A 21,304-nucleotide genomic window follows, 5' to 3' on the forward strand; every position below is an offset into this window, starting at 1 on the left:
GTGAAACGCACGCCGTGCTCCGAGCTGCATCCAGTCAGAGCTTCAGCAGTGAGTGCATCATCCTGTTCTTTATTGAATTCATTATTGAATAAAGGTACATTTTTTTGTTCACATTTACCTGTTTATTAAAATTGCTGTCAATGTTCATTAAAATAAGCCCTCCCCTGAAAATAAGCCCTCTGGTGTTTTTTCTGTCCAAAAATTTAATAAGACAGTGTCTTATTATCGGGGAAACACGGTAGTCTGTTCCACTGATCAACTTTTCTTTTTTAACCAATATCAAATGGTTTTTGATGATTACTTCTTTATGATACAGTTTGAGCTCTGGTAATGATATGACTTATTCTTGCCGTTCATTATTTCTCTTTAAAGTTTTTATCTTTTGTTCTTCTAAATGCATTTTGTTGTCTAGTTCAATAGAATAGTATTTTAGTTTAGTTAGATGGCTATACACATTTAAACTTAAGTAGTATCACCAATCACAAACAATGAATATTTCTTTAGTTGTTTAAATCTATTTCTATAAAGAGTATTTTGTAGTTGTATTTACATAAATCCTGCCTTTAATTTATGTTTTGTAAATTTGGGTTTTTGTTTCTTTCAGTCAGATGATCATACCCATATGTTTGTCTTTTAAGCTTTGTGAAACCCTAGTTAAAAACAGTTTAACTTTAATTAGAAAGGTTATGTGACTCTGTTGCATGTTTAATAAAAATAGCAGAATACCAAATACATTTGGTTTGAGCTTTTTAGTAACATTTAATCAAACTGATGATGAGCAACCAACAAAAAAAGTCTGAAATAATTAGGATTTTTCACAAATACGGAGCTGGGTATAATTTTTTTGGGAGAGAGCATTCTGAATGGGTATCATTGGAAGCTTCTGTTTAAAGGAGCCTTTTGGGTAGTCTTCTAGTATCATATAAATACAAACCATTTTATGTAGTGGTTTGCAAATTTGAATGTTCATTTTTTTTTTCAAATATTTATATATTGGTTAGAGGAGTATCATCTCTTCAAATGGAATTTCATCAGTATTTTATCACTTGATTAAAAGTAGCAACTTATAGTCCCTGAAACTCGAGGGAACTTTTCTAAATACTTGAATGCTATATTAATACTTCAGCTTTATAGCTCATAGAAAAAATGAGACTGTAAAAGTGAATATAGAAAGTTAGTACAGAATTCCTCAATTCAGTATAAGAATCCAATGAGGGTGGAGAAATTGAACTGTGATAGCTTTTGTTTTGATATATTTCTAATGTTTTTAAGAGTGCATTTTTAAGAGTGCAGTCTACATTCAAATTCATTTCTACTTGTTGTTCAGCTACAAATGACCAGAAAAAGTTACCCTTTCAAGTCTATTAAGAATACAGATATTATGAGGATATTCTTTTATTTCTGTACACATCCTAGCAGGACTTTAAGCTTTCTTGAGAGTAACTATTTGAATCACTTAAGGAGAAAGTAAGAAGGTATCATGTCAGATAAATAGTTAAATGAAAGGCAAGCCAGATTCCTTTATGTAAAGTATATTATGTAATTAATATAAGACCTAATTTGTTTCTATTGAATGAATTATATGTGTGTATAAACAAATTTCAATTTATGTAGCAGTGATGTGAATTGATTTTTGTATTCAAGTAGTTCTTCTCTTTGCCACAATTTCTAACACTAGTTTCTTTCTCTTTCCTTAATTAACCCTTTCTCCAAAGTCTCAATTACTTAATGATTCATCAGTGAACTTAAAATTCCTGTTTAAAAGTCCTTCTGTGTGACTTCTGTCATAATATAGATGGTTAAATTTGGATCTTCATATATTAACATTTCTTAAAACCCAGCATATTTTTTTTTCCTTGTTAAAAGACAGATATAGGTATCTAGTTGATACAGTGGACAGAGCACTGGGATCTGGAGTCAGGAAGACTGGAATGCAAATTCTGCCCCAGACACTTAATAGTGGTGTGACTCTGGGCAAGTAATTTAATCTCTTCCTCAGTTTCTTCCTTTGTAAAATGGAAATAGCCTTAGCACCTACCTTCCAAGGCTGTTGAAAGGATAAAATGAGATGTTTATAAAGTGCTTTGCAAATCTTACAGCACTACATATAGTGGTAGCTATTATTAGTTGATGGATATTGGCATCAAAAGACTTGAATAATGCTAACTAATAATTACCGAATAATTATTTACATGGTCATATGAAGATAATTTATATAAATTTCTCATCTAGAAAACTTTTTTATTTTTATTTTTTTAAAGGGGGAAGTCAGGACAATTGGGGTTAAGTGACTTGCCCAAGGCTAGTTTTTATGTTAAGTGTTTGAGGTCAGATTTGAACTCAGGTCCTCCTGTCTGCAGGGCTGTTACACTATTCACTGCACCACCTAGCCACCCCTAGAAAACTTTTTAATAGCCTTTTATTACATACCAAATTCACATAAATGTTTGAATTGAAAATCCTTTATATGAGCTTCTAAGCCCTCCACCATTAATAAAAACTTAATTTCATGTAATCACCTACTTCAAACAACACTATTTGCTCTGATTCATGCTTAATTTGCTTGTTACCATTTCTGTAGTTTTGCATATGTCATTCCTCATTTTCTTTGTCTCTCAAAAATGTTTGTCCCCTTTCATGAGCTTCCTTCATTATCCCTTCTCTGATGATTGTACCTTTCTGTAGCATTTATATATTATGCTAATTTAAATTTGTTTCTGTATTTCTTTTCTGTGTTTTAAAATACATCCCTGTCCTTTTTTCTTCATTTACATCTATCTCCCTTGTTCCCATTAATATCATAGGTCCCAAAATTGTTGATTAACAAATAATGATGTCAGTGTAACAATTATTGCTTAGTGAATTGTAGGAAGTCCTTCCCTTTACTTAGGCTAAGTGAATGAATTGTATGGCTTAAGACAAAAGATTGAATAAAAGTGTTAGTTAAAAGTTTTATTATCTCTGACAAGCATAAGTATAAAGTTGAATCAACCCCAGAATAATGATTACATGTCTTGTAGATGGAGGAAAACCTCATTAATTTGTAGTAATTGGAATTATGCCAATCAAAATTGGTGAAAAAGTATTAATTATAGAATTTTTTTTTTCCTTTTGGAGGGTAGTTGGGGTTAAGTAACTTGCTCAGGGTTACACGTATAGTTTTTTTTTTTTTTTTGTGGGGCTGCTGCTTTACTCACTGTACCACCTAGCCGCCCCCAGTTTTATTTTTCTAATAGTGATCAATTCAAATCAACATGTTCTTTGGTATGGTTAAAATGAATGAAGAATTATTAGTAAAGTGTCATAAAGTCATCAGGTATTAGAAGTAGGTAATATTTAGAGATCATCTCTAGTACAACCCTTTAACGAATAAGCAAAGAGTCTGAGAGAGGTGCCTAGGCCTGAGACAAGACCTGAATAGTTATTAGCGGTAGAGTTGAGAATAGAGCCTAGGTCTCCACATTGACTCCTGGAAACAGATCATTTATGATCTTATAGAGTTACTTGAGCCCTTGAGAGGTTAAGTTGTTTTAAAGTGGCTTTCTTAAGATAACCCTGTGAATAAGTATAACATGATTATTTCCCTTTGACAGGGCAGGGAAGAATAATAGTCATCATAAGCTGACATGTTGAACTCAAGGCACTTTATATACATTTTTTCATTTGAGCCCTATAGCATTGCTTCAGGATAGCTGCTTTTATTTTACAGATGAGGAAACTGAGGGATTTAACTTGAGACTTAACTGAGTTTTATATGACTTTCCCACAGATTGTAGGTGTCAGAGGTGAGATTTGATTTCAGTTTTATTTTGACTGAAGGACCAGGAACACATGCTCTCAACTAGTTACTACACTGTACAGAGGTGAAGTAATTTTCTCTTAGTAGAGTCTTTAGAGAAGGATGTTTCATTCCTTCCTCTTGTATCCCTAGTCTCTACACAATGCCAGGCATAAAGTAGTAGATTAATAAATGTTGATTGATTGCCTACAGGAGTAAATCTAGTGTCAGAGCCAGGAATCGCACCTAGGCTCTTTGACACAAAGTCCAGTACTCTTACATTTTTTTTCACCTAGAATATTAAATAAAATACTAAAATTAAAAAAATTAGATACCAAAAAGGAGCATCTCTATACACATGGCAGAAGAATTCCTATTTCATACTTTATGCTTTTAAAAAAAATAGTATATAAGGGGCGGCTAGGTGGCGCAGTAAATAGAGCACCAGACCTGGAGTCAGGAGGACCTAAGTTTAAATATAGCCTCAGACACTTAACACTTACTAGCCATGTGACCTTGGGCAAGTTACTTAACCCTGATTGCCCTCCAAAGAGCAAAAAAAAAAAACCCAACCAAAAATATATAATTAATTCTAAATTCTATGTTACTTTAAAAATTGTACTTGCCTGTGTTTTCTCTTCAAAATCCTTCTGTGATAAATGTTACAATGGCCTTTTCCCTCCTGCTCAGACCTTGTTTTACTTCACCCATTTAAAAATGAGGGGGAAAAGAGAAAACCCTTGTTAACAAATAAGTATAGTTAAGGAAAATGAGTCCCCACAGTGACTGCATCCCAAAATGAATATCTTTGCTCCTCTTTGTCGGAGGTAGGTAACATGAGTAATCTGGAGAAATGGTCAGTCAGTACTTTGATCAGAGTTTTCATAGTTGTTTTTTGCTGCAATATTTTTGTCCTTATATGAATTGTTCTACTTCTGCTCATTTCACTTTGCCTGCCAAGAGTCTCTGAAATCATTTCTTTCATCATTTCAGGCAAAATAATATTCTACAAAGTTCATATATCACAATTTGTTTAGCCATTGTTCATTTGTTTAAGAAGCAACTGCAGACATTTTCTCTCCCCCCTCCATTTTTTTTTGTTTTGTTTTTTTGCTTTTTGGAGGGGGGAAGGCAGGGCAGTTGGGGTTAAGTGACTTGCCAAAGTCACTGAGCTAATAAGTGTCAAGTGCCTGAGGCTGGATTTGAACTCAGGTTCTCCTGACTCCCAGGACCTGTGCTCTATTCACTGTGCCACCTAGCTGCCCTGCCTTCCCCTTCTTTCCTCTTTTAATACCAGCTTCAGGATCAGAAATTTCATTTTGCTTGTGATTATGTATTGTCTTCCTCGTCAACCCTCCTACTTACCTCTCCTATCTTTCTCTGTTGAGTTTTGATCTATTTCTATGCCAAATAATGTGTCTATGTTCAACTTTCCTTTGTCCATTTCAGAATAAAGTTCATCCAGTGCTCATTTCCTTCACTTCTCCATGTTTGCATATTCTTCTTACCCCAATTATGATAAATAGAAAGTTCCTTAGTACCTTCTTTCTCTTTTCTGCTTTTTTTTGGGGGGGGGGGCAATTGAGGTTAAGTGACTTGTCCAAGGTCACACGGCTAGTTTTTGTGTTAAGTGTCTGAGGCCTGATTTGAACTCGGGTCCTCCTGACTCCAGGACTGATGCTATATTCACTGTGCCACCTAGCTGCCCCTTTTCATTCCTTTTTAAAAAAAATCTTAGAGCCAATCCAGCTCTGAAATGTTTTTCTTAATAACTGCCTTAGTACCCTTTGAAGACTTTAAGATTCTGAAGGAACATTTATTTTTTCTTTTTACCTTGCCTCTTCTCCACCCCTATTAGAATGGTATTACTTCATCATCATATAGCCCCTTCCAATTGCTTAAGTAAATTTAGCTTTCTAGGTTTCTCTGTACTGTGGCATTTGTTTTTCAGTGTTCCTACTCAGCTCTGGTTTTTTCCTCAGAAATGCCTGAGTCCTCTGTTCTGTTAAAGATCCATTTTTTTGCACCCTTGCTTTGCAGAACAAGTTATTTTGTATTGTAAATCTATCTTTTGCCTTTTGGAATATTGTGTTTTAAAGTCTCCTCTGTTGTTGCTGTTGTTTTGTCTTGTTTTCTTTTGTCTTTGAGGAAACTAGATGATACAGTAAAGAGATGGACATACAGGAAGACCTGAGTTCAAATTCCACCCCAGATAGTATCTGGCTGTGAGCAAATCACTTAACCTTTTTGCTACTTCAGTTTCCTTAGTTGTAAAATGGGGGATAATAGTACTTACCTCTTAGTGTTTCTGTGGTGATCACAAATGAGTTAGTGGTAGAACAATTCACAAACCTTATGATACCATATAAATGTTCTTTTTGTTATTTTGATTATGATTATTTTAGAAGAAGTTGACAAGTCTGGTGTGATCCTGATTTTAGTTCTTTGAGAGTGCTTCTAGATGCTTACAGTACTTTTTCTTTCATACAGGAGCTCTGTAATTTCACCATGTCATTCCTAGGACTTTTCCTTTCGGGGTACCTTTCAGGAAATCATTGGTGGAGTTTTTTCTGCCTTCACTTTGCACCCTGGTTCTACTAGATTCCTGAAGTTTACATTTATGATTTCTTGAAAAAGTATCTGGGATTTTTTTTAAATAATGGTTTTGGGAGAGTCTGGTGATTTCTTAAAAATCTCTCAACTAATTTTCCAAATCAGTTGTTTCTGAAATCATGTATCGTTTTCAATTTTTTAAAATTTTGTTCTAATATTTCGTCTGTGTCAGAGTCATTGATTTCTGTTCAGTTTATTTTAATTTTCCAGATAGTCCATTTCTTGGGTAAGGTTTACCGTTTTCTCTTGTAAGCTGCTTGTTTTTCTTCTAATTCTTTCTTCAAGGGATTTAATTTCTTATTTCATCTAAGGTAGATACAGTTCTTGTGGAAAACCCATTTTTCCCTTGAGTTTCTGCTTCCGTTTGTAATGGAGTTAGATTGGCAGTATTTTTTTATATTTGTTGGTGTTTTATTTGATTTACTTATTTCTCTAGTTTTAGTGCCTGACTTAGGGCTTTGTGCTAGGGCCAGTCTCTAACCTTGGCTGTGCTTTTTTCTTTGTGTGTGTGTGTTGGGGGGGGGGTATCCACATGTCTTTAATCTCTCCTTGTACCCCTTGTATTCTGTCACTCATTTTCACTTTTAAGGATTACACTCCTTCCCTCCCCCCCTTAGATTTCAAGGCCTGGGAGAACTAGATGCCCCTGGCTTAGACTGGTTGTCATGGTCTACCTATTCAACCTTTCCCCTTACACCTTTCTCACTACCCTAGGACTTTTTCAGAGTGTCTTCTGCTTTTGCTGCCTCAGGACACAAAGCCCTGCAGACTATGGGGTTTTTGTCTCTTCTTTTTTAAAGTACTTGAGAATTCTTGAAATGTTTTTTCTTAAGTTTGTTTTTTAAAATACATTTTATGGATGCTTTTTGTTTTTATGCCATTAAGACACCTCTCTATCTCTAATTCTCCTTCCCTTATAACAAAGAAAAAGTAAAAGCAACCATGCAGTGATTTCATTTGACAGCTATATGCAGCATTTCTGGCGTTCTAGTTTTTTTCCCTCCCCAAGAGACAGGTATCTTTAAGTTTTTTTCTTGGATTGACTTTTTAGTTACCCAATTTGGCTTCTTTTAATGATCTTTTCATTTAGGTTATAGTCATTGTTCAAATATATTTTTAACACTTCTTTTGTTACATCAATTAGTGTAATACCTAGAGAAAAGATACATTTTGGCCTTCTGTACTTAAAGGATTTGTAATTCCTTATTATGGTTATTTCCTTTATGAGCACAAGATTATGGCCCCTCTCAGCATAGATGGTTTCTAAAAGTTGCTTTGGTAGAAAAATTTATTATCCAGTGGCTTTCCATCATAGCTAGACTGGTCTTTAGACAACAAACATTCTAGAAATTGTGACCTGTTACCATAGCCTTCAAACTAGGGTTGCCTCTAGTCATTGGAGGGGTAGGACATTAGTGGAGTTTCTAATTGTTAAAAATAAAATTATGAGAATTTTGTTTAGTGAGGTTTTTACTCATACTTTTTGTTTAGTCAATCAGTAAGCATTTGTTAATCACCTGTTTCGTGCCAGGCTCAATAAAAATGGAAATTGTCTATGTTTTAAAGGAACTTATAGCCAAAGAAGAAAACATGCTATATTGACCCTTGTAAAATGTAGGTCTGACCATACATGTTGCCACCCTATGTAAATAAATTTCAGTTGCTCCCTTTTACCTCTAGGATCAAATACAAAATCCTTGATTTGGCTTTTAAAGTGCTATATAACTCCTTCCTACTTTTCTAGCCTTCTTCTTTTTCTCCATGTACTATGTAAAGTCCAGTGACACTGCCCAGCTCTTTCCTATTCGTTGAATTCCATTTCCAGATTTAGGATTTACACTGTTTGTCCTCACAAATCTAGAATGCAAGTCTCAGTTGATATCTCCTGCAGGAAGTCTTTCCTAGTCTTCCTTAATCTTTCCCTCTGAGATTGTCTCCCATTTATTCTGTATTAACTTGTTTGTACACAGTTATTTGCATGTTGTCTCCCTGATTAGACCAAGAACTCCTTGAGAGTAGGGAGTTTTTTGCCTTTTTATTCTCTATGCCTGGCACATAGTAGACACTTAATAAATGCTTGTTGACTGACTGACATATTACATATATAGGTATATGCAAAATAGAGTAATTTCCACATGATTTTCAGGGGAAGGCACAAATTAGCTGGGACATACAGAAGATGTTGCTTGAGCTTTAACCTACAAGGAAACTCCTCAGTATCTCTATTCTGAGAGGTGGAGATTGATGGAGTTCATTCCAGACATGGGAGATAGGCCATGAAAAAAGACACAGATAAGTAATAGAGTGCCACCTATTAAGAGCAGCAGCAAGACCAGTTTGACTGGGCTTCAGTGTCTATGGAGGGGAAATAATGTGCAATAAGATTGGAAGGTAGATTGAAGCCAGATTGTAAAAGGTCTTTTTTTTTTTTGCTTTTTGGAGGGCAGTTGGGGTTAAGTGACTTGCCCAAATTCACACAGTTAGTGTGTCAATTGTCTTGAGGTCGGATTTGAACTTGGGTCCTTCTGACTCCAGGGCCGGTGCTCTATTCACTGCACCACCTAGCCACCTCAAGGACTTTATTTTTTAAAATAGATTTTTGTTGATATTGTTGTTTTTAATATTATCTACATTTGCCTTATATCCCTTCTCCTCCCCCTCTTCCAGAGAACCATCCCTTAAAAGAAAGAATGTTTTTTTACAATAGAAGAAGAAAAAGTAAGGAAAATCAGTTTTTAAAAACCTGACCACACTATGAACCGCAACTTCTGCAAAGGGGAGGTGGGTTTTGAAGAATTTTAAATGCAAATCAGAGTTTATATTTGTTCCTAGAGGTGAAAGGGAGCCTTTGGAGCTTTTTAAATAAGGGAGTGATTTGGTTACAATGCATAGGGTCTATCAAGTTCATTTAGAAATAACCCATTGACAATGTCAACTTTTATTGATATAACCACTTTAATGTTAACTGTTGCAAGGAATGATTTTTGGACTTAACAGAGGCATTTCTTACCAATTAGGCACACAGTTGAAAAGGAAGTTTTGCCTAACTGAAGTATATACTGTGTACTTTATGTTTTTCTGCTACATTTTACCAATGAATCAGAAAAAAAAAGTACTTAAGAGAAACACTTAGTACCGTGTTTCCCTGATAATAAGACCTATCCCGAAAATAAGCCCTCCCCTTACTGTGTAAGATTCCTCTAAAATAAGCCCTATTGAGATTGCTACTGTAGAGAAGGTGATCCCCTGCGCTACATTACGGTCCCCTTTGACCCCACGGTGTCCCTCCCGCCCCCCCCCCGTGAAACGCACGCCGCGCTCCAAGCTGCATCCAATCAGAGCTGCAGCAGTGAGTGCGTCATCCTGTTCTTCCCCAGTGATTTGTTTATTGAATAAAGGTACATTTTTTTGTTCACATTTACCTGTTTATTAAAATTGCTGTCAATGTTCATTAAAATAAGCCCTCCCCTGAAAATAAGCCCTCTGGTGTTTTTCTGTCCAAAAAAATTAATATGACAGTGTCTTATTATCGGGGAAACACGGTAATCTGTGTTGTAGTAGAAGTAACATTTTGCTGCTTTGGTCAGAATTGTGAACCAAAGAAAAAGGAAAATAGGAAATGGCAAGGAAAAAAATATTGAAAACACTTCAATAAAGAATCACGCTAGTGGAGGAAAAAAGGTTAGAGAATCCCAAAATTCAGATGTCATTCTGTGGTTAAAATGTAAGCACATCACACCTAATAATTGATAGTATCAAACAGCATATTTGGAGAGGGCAATTATTTTAATAGTAAAAATAATAGTAGTAGTAATAACTAATGACATTTATATAGTGCTTTACAGTTTCCACAGCTCTTTGCATAGTTTTCATTTGAACCTGACAGAGACCTTGTAGGTTAGATACTATGAGTATATATTTTCCCCATTTTGCTGATGATATAAATGATTGTCATAGCAAAGTTCTGTGATATGTGGTTGATGATAATATATGATACTCTGAAATGACCTTGGTTTGGCAAAATTATTTCAGATTTTCCTATATTTTATTAAAAGTTCATATGTCTATAATGTTTTTGATCTATATCTATGAATCTCCATCTGTTGGAGAAACTTCCTCTGTCAATGCAGATTTCTACCATTCTACAATTTGTGGTCTCAGGTTGTTGCCTGGGGTACTGAGATGATAAATTATTTGCCTATGATCACAGCCTTGTCACAAATGGTACCTTTCTCGACGGGTCTTTCTAGATTTCTAACCCATTAACTTGGGTTTCCCTCTACAATTTGAAAGCACTTTTTGCACAACAGTACTGTGAGTTACAATAGTGTAAGAATGTCAATATAATCATCCCCATTTTGTAGATGAAGAACCTGAGGAACCGGGGAAAGTAGTTACTTGCCCAAGGCCACACAGTTAATGTGTGTGTCAGAGTGTAGATTCAAATCCAGGCCTCCTGTACTCTCCAGGTCTTGATTATCATAAAATATCTCTCCCTACATCCATTCACTACTCCCACTTCTCCACTTTCCCCTTTTTTATTAACAAAAAAGTTTTATTAATGCTTTTTTTTTCTTTAAATAATCATTTCTGGGAATAGCTCCCATCCTTACAAATTGAACACTCTAGAAAAGCAGCTAAGAAAGTCACTTGTTAAAGTTTTGTATAACAGTAACAGGTATAACAATGTACGCAGCATTCTACCCTAGAGTCCCTTGCTGCTATGCAGAGAAGAAGGAAGTTGTTTCATTATTTTTTTTTTCATTGACCATTACCCCAGCAGTCACCCAGGTTAGGTTTCACTCATTTCAATTCATCACTTCTCCCATCGAGTCAGGTACTTCCATAACATCTCTGGCATAGACCTCCTTCTGTCCTCTGACACTGCCATTACTCTGGTACAGGCTCCTCTTATCTTCATGCCTGGACTTCTGTAATTGCTTTATGATTAGACTTCCTGTCTCAATTCTTTCTCTACTTCATCCTTTACTGAGCAGTCAAATTGATCTTCCTAAGTGCAGGGTGGTAACTATGTTATCACCCTATTTGATAAACTTTCGTAGCTCCAGGATCAAATATGAAATCCTTGGTTCTCCTTTTAAACCTCTTCATAACCTGGCCACTTTCTTCCTTTCCAGTCTTCTTACACCTTACTCCACTTCATCAAAACTCCTAGGTATTTTCAGTAGCTATCTTGAATGCCTGAAACTCCCTCCTCATTTCCCTTGTCTCCTGACTTCTAGTTAGTCTTAATTAAAGTCCCACCTTATGCAAGAAATGTTTTCCAGTCCTCTTTATTCTTAGTGTCTTCCCTCTGAGATTAACTTCAGTTTATCCTGTATACTGCTTGTTTATACATAGCTGTTTTCATGTTGTCTTCCCCATCAGACCCTGAGCTCCTTGAGAGTAAGGACTATTTTTGCTTTACTTTACATTCTAGTACATACAGTGCATGCACATAGTAGGTGTTTAATGAATACTTTTTAATCTGTTTTTAAATTGCCCAGAATTTGACTTAGAATTAGAATATAATAAGCTGCTTGAGGATAAGCACTATTTTTTTCTCTTTATATCTCTAGGACCTACCACCAAATAAAGTTGTAGTTTATCAGTCTTTAGTGAAGAAGGCTGGTGTAAATAATGCAAAGGAAAACAGAATTGAAAGATTTCAGAACTCTGAGTAATGCAGTGACATTTTTTCTTTGGAGGACTGATGGCGAAACTTACTAACCTCTTGCTTCTTGGCAGAGAAACTTGATTGTATTTATGTGTTGCAGGGGCAGAATTCTATGCCTAAGGGGAGTTGTTGGGAGGTAACATTGATATAAAAAAAGGAAAATTATCTAAAACAGTAAAGGAGGGGGGAGGGAAAGCCCAATATATATGAAGAATATGATTCAAGGTGAGTAGAGGTTAAGTTATTAATTATGAAGGGAAAACATTAAGGTTTTGACTCCCTTCCATCTTTCAATTATCTATTCTTTTGTCCCCCTATAAAGTTTTTACATTGGTTCCTTGGGTGCTTTTGATTATTATACAAATCACTGTACTTCCTACCTTTGTATTTCTATAGCAACATCTTCCTTTCAGTTTCTGTGTTGAGGAAAAAAGTAGAAATTAACCTCTTTGAGATTCAACCTCTGATTGAGTTCAAACCTCTGATGAGAGAAGCAACTTGATAAAACTAATGGTTTTATAAGTTTTCTGGTAGTCACAGGCAATATTTCCTATGATTCCAAGCAAGTCAAGTCAGTATTACTACTTTGCTACTGAAATTGTTCTTACAATTTTGAGAATTGTTCATTATGGGCAGTATTATCTTAGGATATCCTTTGGCCATTACACAATATTAGTTAATTAATTTCATAATTAATATTTTTAATTTGTATATTATAAATTATATAATATACATTACACATATATGATATACAGTGTATTATATAATTAATTTATGATTAATCAATATAAATTAATTAATTTCATAGTTTTTGTTTATTTTTATGCTTTTGCCAAAAGAACCAGTTCTGCCAAATGTCCATACATAAAGAAAAGTCTTTTTTTCATCCAAATCTAATTCCAAAGACAGTTCAAATCTCAACTTTTAGACTACCTTAAAAGAGTATTCACTTCTTACAGAATGAATAATCTCTTCTGTGAAATGAGAGTGTTTGTGGGTACTTTCAAACTCATTCACTTGGGTTAGGCACATTTGCAAAAAGTTACTGATTGCCCGCTTAATATGCTACCTGTGCTTGCTTGGAGAGTGGCTAAATGCCTGTCACATAGTAAATACTTAAAAAACTTCTTATTGGTTGACACCCACATCCTTCACCTTCATGACTTGAAAAGTGTCTTTACAGAGTGATTAAAATTGGGGTTTTCTTAGCTGTAGATAATGAATTTATTGATTTGTTAGAATTTATTTTTAATATATTCATAGCATTAAAAATTTATCTTATCTCTAGTATTATGGGGGTAAAGCTCTCTTTGATACTAGGTCTCCCTGTATCTGTATGCTGTTGAATTGTTTCCCAGGGTAAAAATGAGGTACCATTTTAATTTCTGTTCATGAAAGACTTTTTTCCTTATGTATGATAAGAATTCCAGTGGTTGAGCTGTGATTCTTGATCCTGGTTCTCATTTTCCTCTCTTTACCTTTCTACAAGTCCTTGAAGCCTGAGTACTTTTCCACTTTTATGTATAAAGTTGGGAAGCACTTGCTTTCTGACATTTTATACTTTTCTTGTAACTATCTTTTCAGAACTCTCCAACTTTGCTACTGTCAAGATCAAAAGATGGAGAAATTTCCTGTTCAAAGTGGAGATAGGGCTCACTTTCTTAGAGGGCCAAATGATAAGTCGTAGTATGAAATTTCAGAATAGTTAAACCCAAGCTTTACCAGAAAAATAACAAAAGCTCCATGATGATTTTTAAAAGGTCACTGTTGACTCTAGATTTCATCTTGTTTTTAATGAGGTTTTCAAGGAATAAAAAAAATTTAGAACCTTTGTATTGAATGTTAAAGCCAGATGTTAGGCATTTGGGTGTAGCAATATCAAATTGAATATTACCCTGAAATTTTAAGGGCCAGTTTTCAGTCCTGAATCTTGGAAACTTTCTGCTTTCTATGATTTCAGGCCATATTTTCTCATTGAATGCATTGGACTAATGTTTGGAAAAAAATGTCATTACATGTGTCTTTACCTCATTATTTCTTATAGAGAGTAGAGGTAAAAAAAAAAAATTTAGCTGTGGTTTTTAGGTTCAAATAGACCCTGGAATAATAGCATTAGAGTATCTCTAGGGTAAAACATGAATTAAAAAGTAAAAATAGTTATGGCATCATTTGAGAAATATGCTTTGGGAATGTATGTTTACCTTTGCTTCTGTTAATCACAGATTCTAGGAAGAAAGGACTCTTCAGACTTTTTTCAATTAGCAAGAAAAAGTTTAGGTATCAATAACTACTGGGGATTATCTCCAAATTCTTAAAGAAGAACAAAACAAAGATTTCAAGTATCTGAAATTTTTGATTCTTTGTCATTACTGTTTTTGACCTGTGCTGTCCAGGTAAGAGGAGGTATTAAGTAGAAACTAAGTAGAAATTTTGGCCTTAGGAAATGATGGGGTGGGGGCAATCTTTGGAGTAGTATAGTAGTAAGTTAGGGAAATAGGATGCTGAAAAAAAACCTTTATTTTTCATTGACTGGGTTCTCAATGTTTTATTGCTATGCAGTATTTTGGGTAAGAAAGTATTTTAAATATCAGAATTTTTAATAGTAACATTTAAAGCTGCCATAATTCTAATCAAATATACAGGTCTAAACACTTGGAATGCCTAATCCTTTTTTATATAATTATTTTAAAATATGGTAGCTATCTTCATACCTATCTAAAAAGATTTAAGACAAGGCTTAATAACCTGGTTTTGGTGAGTTGTGTGTGTGATGTGTGTATGTATTTATGTATGCATGTAACAAAACTCAAATAGTTGAGATTATACCAAGATAGTAGGAAAGTTCTCTGTGAATCCTTTTAATCAATCTCTCTGATCCCTGTGAAAAGCAGACTAGGATCACTTGTGAGACCGGGAAAGGGGGGAAGAATAAGACCAGGGAGGTCTCGGGACAAATCTCCTTGTTATAACTAAGATTATTGATAAAACAAATGAAATGACTCTGGTACTATTTCATGTTTGTTTTGGGGATTGTCAATTTACTGAGTAAGTAAATTTTACTTGGAGGGAGGGCACTGTCTTTGAAGTGTCTAAAAAAAATTCACGAAATAGGAAATGTTTAAATGCAACTAAGCAATGTAATAGATATCTTTAAGTCTATTTTTTTAATGGTGATGTGTGTACCTGGAAAGTATAAAACACTGCAAAAGTTTTTAAAAAATATTCCATTAGTCCAACACTCAAAGTAAAAGACTATACTGTTAAAAACATATGTTTGTATGAAATCTATTGTTGCTTAGTGTTTCATACCTATTTCTCTTTAATTTCTAGATTTTGGGTCACTCTTTGACTTAGAAAATGATCTTCCTGATGAACTGATCCCCAATGGTGGAGAATTAAGCCTTTTAAACAGTGGGAACCTTGTTCCAGATGCAGCTTCCAAACACAAACAACTCTCAGAGCTTTTGAGAGGAGGCAGTGGCTCTAGTTTAAACCCAGGAATAGGAAATGTGAACTCCAGTAGCCCTGTCCAGCAAGGAATTGGTAGCCAGGCCCAAGGGCAGCCGAACAGTGCTAATATTGCTAATCTAGGTGCCATGGGCAAGAGCCCTCTGAATCAGGGAGACTCTTCAGCATCAAGCCTGCCAAAACAGGCCACTAACACCTCTGGACCTACACCCCCTGCTTCACAAGCACTGAACTCTCAAGCACAAAAACAAGTAGGGTTGGTGACTAGCAGCCCTGCTACATCACAGACTGGACCTGGGATCTGCATGAATGCTAATTTTAACCAGACACACCAAGGCCTTCTTAATAGTAACTCTGGCCATAGTTTAATGAATCAGCCCCAGCAAGGCCAGGGGCAGGTAATGAATGGATCTCTTGGTGCAGCTGGACGAGGAAGAGGAGCTGGGATGCAGTATTCTGCTCCTGCCATGCCAGGGAATGCCGGCAGTGTGCTGGCAGAGACACTGACCCAGGTTTCTCCACAAATGGCCAGTCATGCAGGATTGAACACAGCACAGGCAGGAGCCATGACGAAGGTAAGTGGATGTCCTTATATATTTTTTTTCTTTTTTTTTTAAGCAATCGGGATTAAGTAACTTGCTCAAGGTTACATGGCCAGTTATTTCTGGGTGTGGTGCTGAGTATCTGAGCCCGGATTTGATCCAGGTCATCCCGACACTGGAGCCGGTACTCCTACTCGCTGAGTCACCTGGCCACCCCCCTTATATATTTTTTAATTCTTTCTACTTAATGGCATGGCTTATTCACAAGTAGCCCATCAGCTTGGAACGCTGCCTAATCTTTTAATTAGTTGGTTTCTTGAAAAAATAATTTCCCCTGAAATTGTTTTTGGTGACTATTTTATAGGAATAGTGTATATGAATATGCAGTAATCAATAGGACTGTATACTAAGAAGATTCAGGAAAACTAAAATTGCTAGGGCTCAAGTGGCAATTAAGATTATTTTTTACCATTTGACTTACAGCATAAGCAGTTGGCCAAATGGCATTCTAGTAGGGGTTTTGCAGTGGTATAGTGGGTTTTGAATATGACTATATTAATGTTGTTCTGTCACAATGACTAATGGGGGCCCTCAAATGCAGAATATGCATTATATTTGGAATTTTCTAGTTAATTTAATCAGATAATTCAGCATTCAATAAAGATGTGTTTATACAATCTGCTCTGTGTAGAACACCACAGAATGTAGGTAAGACATAGACAGGATCATAGATTTAGATCTGGAAGGAACCTTAAAGGCTATGGTTCCTACACTCTTGGGACTTTATGGTAGAGAGAATGTACAGACAAAGGTAACTTTAAAAAAAAATAGACCAGTAGCTAAGTGATTTAGAAAGTTTTGAAACTTGAGAGATTAGGGATAAGAATAAGCATAGGATCTGGATCTGTGATTTCATTGATGAGTAATGCAGAAATTTCCTCTGTCAATGCAAAAGGTTAAATGACTTGTCCAGGATCACAGCCAAGTATATGTTAGAGGTAGGACTTGAACCAAGATCTTCCTGGATCTTAAGCCAGCTCTCTTTCTCTACAATGCTACGCTGCATTTACACTTCTGTGAAAGATTCTGTCATCAACATGGGGGGATTCCAGAAGACTTCATGAAGAATGGAGAAAGTTGTACTTTCTAGAATTTCAAGCTAGAAGGGACCTTACAAATCATCTGGTCTTAATTCTCTCATTTTACAGATGAGGAAATCCAGGGTCTTTTTGATCTGCCCAATGTCACATTTCAGTTGGACTTGAAAGGATAGGTAGGAATTCAGCCAGAGAGGAGAAGGGAAGACCTTCCAGACATAGAGGAACACAGTAAAGATGAGAAGGTGCCAACGTATCGCACAGAAGTTAGAGTATAGTTTGTATGGCGAGAAGTAACATGAGATGGAACTGCAAGTGGAGGGCAATATCATACTGTGGAAAGTTTTATGTGAAGTTTGAAGCTTTCCTTGGGTCTCTCGCTAAAGAGACTATTTTATAGTGCTTTAAGAAGCCACCAAAGATTTTTGAGCAGAGGATTAACACAATGAGATTTGTACATAAGGAAGATCAGTCTGTCAACATAATGATGGGTGCATTACAGTAGAGGTAGGAAGACTCTTAGGAGGTTCTTAAGTATCTCAGATCTGTACTACAGTGGTGGTAAGGGGAAGAGAAAAATATGTAGATCTTGGTAGGTTCCGGTGTAAATTGGCCATTAATTGGATTTGAAAGATGATCAGAAAGAGAGAGATGAAGACAAAACCAAAATTAGAAACTTGGAAAACTGGGTTAATGGTTTTGCTGTTCACAAATAGTAAAGGTAGGAGAAGCAAGTTTTGGGGGGGAAATAGTAGGGTAGGTTTTGTACATGTTAAGTTTTAAATACTGGTGGGATACTCAGGTGGAGGTGGCGAATCCAGAGCCCAAGATGGAGGTTAATTTTAGAACTGGGTCACATTTGGGAGTCATCTGCTTAGATTTGGGATTGAATGATATTGCTAAGGGTTATAGTGTAGAAAGAGAGGTACAAAGATTGATCACCTACTTTAAGGAGTGGGGAAGAGTCTGCAAAAGAGGCAGAAGTGGTTAAAAGGAGAATCAGGAGAATCTGGCCTTTGTGAAGGCCAGAGGCCAGAGAAGAAAGAGTGTTGAGTAGGAAAGGATGTTCTACAGTAGTATATGTAAGTGTGAAGATTTTTTTTTTAAGTATTTAATCTGACAGAGCAGTTTTAGTACAATGGTGGGGGCAGAAATTAAATTGCAAAAGGAGATGTTTAAATCTGATGGGAAACCTTTTTAATATGCTATGATCACTTGGGTGAGAGAGTTATTCTTCCTGGGAAAGGAATTTTTTAATCCTTCTGGGAAGCTAGGGAATTCTGAATGGAATTAAATTAAAAATTAAAATTAAAAAAAGTCTGTTAGATGCTGCATTAAATGTTGTTAAAATAGCATTTTTGGTTTACAGAATGTGCTCTGTAAGGATACTAAATTTTTTCTATTGTGGAAAATGTGTGGAAATTGTTCTTTGGTTGTAGGAAGAAGTTCTGGCCTTCCAAAAGTAATGAATTAAGAGTTAAAACAGATCCTTTCAAATATTCTTTCAATTTTTATTGCCATTTTTGTTTTTTGTTTTTATGTTACCTTGATTTCCAAATATATGTGTTCCCATTTCCCCTTCCTGTTTTTTTTTTTTTTCTCAAAAACCCTGAAATTATAACAAAGAATAAGGTGGAGGAGACTTAAGCAGTTCTGCAAAACTAACAACCAGTAGTATGTGCAGTGTCCCACAGCCATAGTCCCTTACTACCCTTGCAAAGAAGGGTAGATGATACATTTTCTTTTTGGGGGCCAAATTTGATCAATATAATTACATGATACTGAATTTTATTATTTCTTCTCATTTACATTGTTGTTCCATGATTTTTCCTGTGTGTCATGCATATCGTATGAATGTTAAGTTTTTAAAATTTGCTCTTTGCTGGTTCTCCCTCTTAATATTCTAGATGCTTTTAAACTTTAGGCATGGTTGGAGAAGATAAAGGAAAACCTATTTGGGGGCAGCTGGGTGACATTCTGGATAGAGTGCTGGGTCCTGGAATCAGGAAGACCTGAGTTCAAATCCAGCCTTAGACACTTAATAGATATGTGATCCTGGGCAAGGCACTTAACCTCTATTTACCTCAGTTTTTTTCATCTTTAAAATGGAAGTAAAAATAGCCTTCACCTTCCAGGGTTGTTGTGATGATCAAATGAGATAATAATTGTGAAGTCCTTAGCATAGTGCCTGGAACACAGAAACACAGTTTAAATGGTAGCTATTACTGTTTTGTTGCTAATGTAATTTACCCCTTTAACTATCAATATCCAGGTCGTACAGGTGGTTGTAATAATCTGATACAGTCTCATATATTCTTTTGGAGAATGAAGGTTATAGGTGAGTAATCTTAGTGTCTGAGTAATAGAAATATTCTTATATAGGGTGTCCAAGAGTCTATTAAATAACAAAATTATTTAGTAAAATAATAAGCATTAAAACAGTTAAAGCTTAAAACTTCACTTCAACTTTTGCGACACTTTGTATATTTAAAAAAAAGTGAAGATGACATTGAAACTATTTGTATAGTGATCTAGTCTGGGTACCATTAAAAAAATACAGTAATGGGGTGGCTAGGTAGCCCAGTGAATAGAACGATGCCGTGTGACCTTGGGCAAGTCACTTAACCCCAGTTGCCCTGCTCTCCCCCCTCTAAAAAGCAAAAAAAATTATACAGTAACAATTTTTGTTCTTATATAGTTGAAGAAGTTTATTATGGTACCTCTTTAGCACTATTATTTCCATGTTGGAAGAATTCATTTTTTAATTTAAAATGCTTTCTTTTCTGTTGATTTCTCCCATCTCCTCTGGGTATTGCTAAAGCTATTCCTAATCTTTTAGGGAAAGCACCTAAATATGTTTAAAGATTGACCAGCCTTTAACCTCTGGTTTTAGAGTTTCCTATATTGTAGGATTAAAGATTTAGAGATATAATCAATCAACAGGCATTTATTAGGATTCAAGTCATCTTGCCCAGATGAACAGGTCTTGAAAGAACTTGGCAGATGGGATCACTGAGCCATTATCAGTGATATCTGAAAGATGGTGGAAAATAGAAATATCAAAAGATTAAAGAAGGGCAAATATTCTGATTTTCCAAAAAAGAAAGAAAATAGTCTCTGTGCTTTTAAGCCATTGATTTTTACTTTTATTCCTAGGAACATTCTGGAAGGGTTCATTAAAGAGATGCTAGGTAAACTTCTAGAAAGAGAAGCAGTGATTGCAAAGGTCCTGCGTAGCTTTATGAACAACAAACTGGTCATGACAGACACATTTCATTTCTAATAGATAATGGAAATGCTGTGGATATAGTTTACCTGGATTTTAGCAAATCTTTTGATGAAGTATATGATATACTTCTTATGGAGATAGAATGATAAGATTATAAAATAATACAGCCAGATGGCATCAAAACTTATTGGATAGCCAAACTCAGAAGTAGTGCTTCGGTCCCCCATTGCTTTCTAATATTTTTGTTTTCACATTGCCTGTTTTCCCCCTACATTCCCTGTCTCTCCCCAGCTCTCTCTTAAGACGTTTGAAAAAAAAAAAAAAGGAAGGAAGAAGAGGAAAAGGGATTTGGTTAAACAAATTGAGAAGATTGATAAACATTAAAAGAATCATGACAGAACAGCTAGTCCCAGATTAGTGAGAATAATGAATCTAGTGGTATAGTGGCTACATGCATTAAAATTCTCACTATTCGAAGTTTAAATGATTTAAAGTATGATTATTGCTTATTATATTTGGCTACCAACGGAAACATACAGTGTGATTTTAAATAATGTTCTCACTTCATGGGATTTGGGATGCATTATTTTTACTAATTGGTCCCTAGCTTATGTATACCTAGTGACTCGTGGATCCAAATCTCTACAAAAGAGCTGGAGGAAGTATCTTTTTATGTCTTCTCTGTGGCTAAACTTATTCTTTATAATTTTTATTGTTTTGTAGTGGTTCTTTATATTTACATTATTGTAGTCCTTGTATATATTGTATTGTTTTTCTGACTTTGCTTACTTCCCTTAAATTCATGTACCACAATTTTCATTGACAGTGTTTCAATTCAGTCCTGTATTGAAAATCTTTTTGAAAAAGCCAAAAACTTTAAAATGGTTGAAATGGTGAGTT

The 21,304-nt window shown here is 35.4% G+C and overlaps 1 protein-coding gene across 1 annotated transcript in view; it reads left to right on the forward strand.

Annotated features, from left to right (window-relative positions):
- CREBBP (CREB binding protein) overlaps positions 1-21,304 on the forward strand; it is a 180,040-nt gene that overhangs the window by 11,788 nt on the left and 146,948 nt on the right. The window contains exon 2 of the mRNA XM_069106584.1: positions 15,399-16,111. Coding sequence (XP_068962685.1) covers positions 15,399-16,111 — 713 coding nt within the window. The remainder of the gene's footprint in view (positions 1-15,398; positions 16,112-21,304) is intronic.

This window comes from Petaurus breviceps, unplaced genomic scaffold, assembly GCF_028583685.1.
Source record: "Petaurus breviceps papuanus isolate PSGF00001 unplaced genomic scaffold, PetGlider_PUasm1.0 138, whole genome shotgun sequence".
Classification (NCBI taxonomy): domain Eukaryota; kingdom Metazoa; phylum Chordata; class Mammalia; order Diprotodontia; family Petauridae; genus Petaurus; species Petaurus breviceps.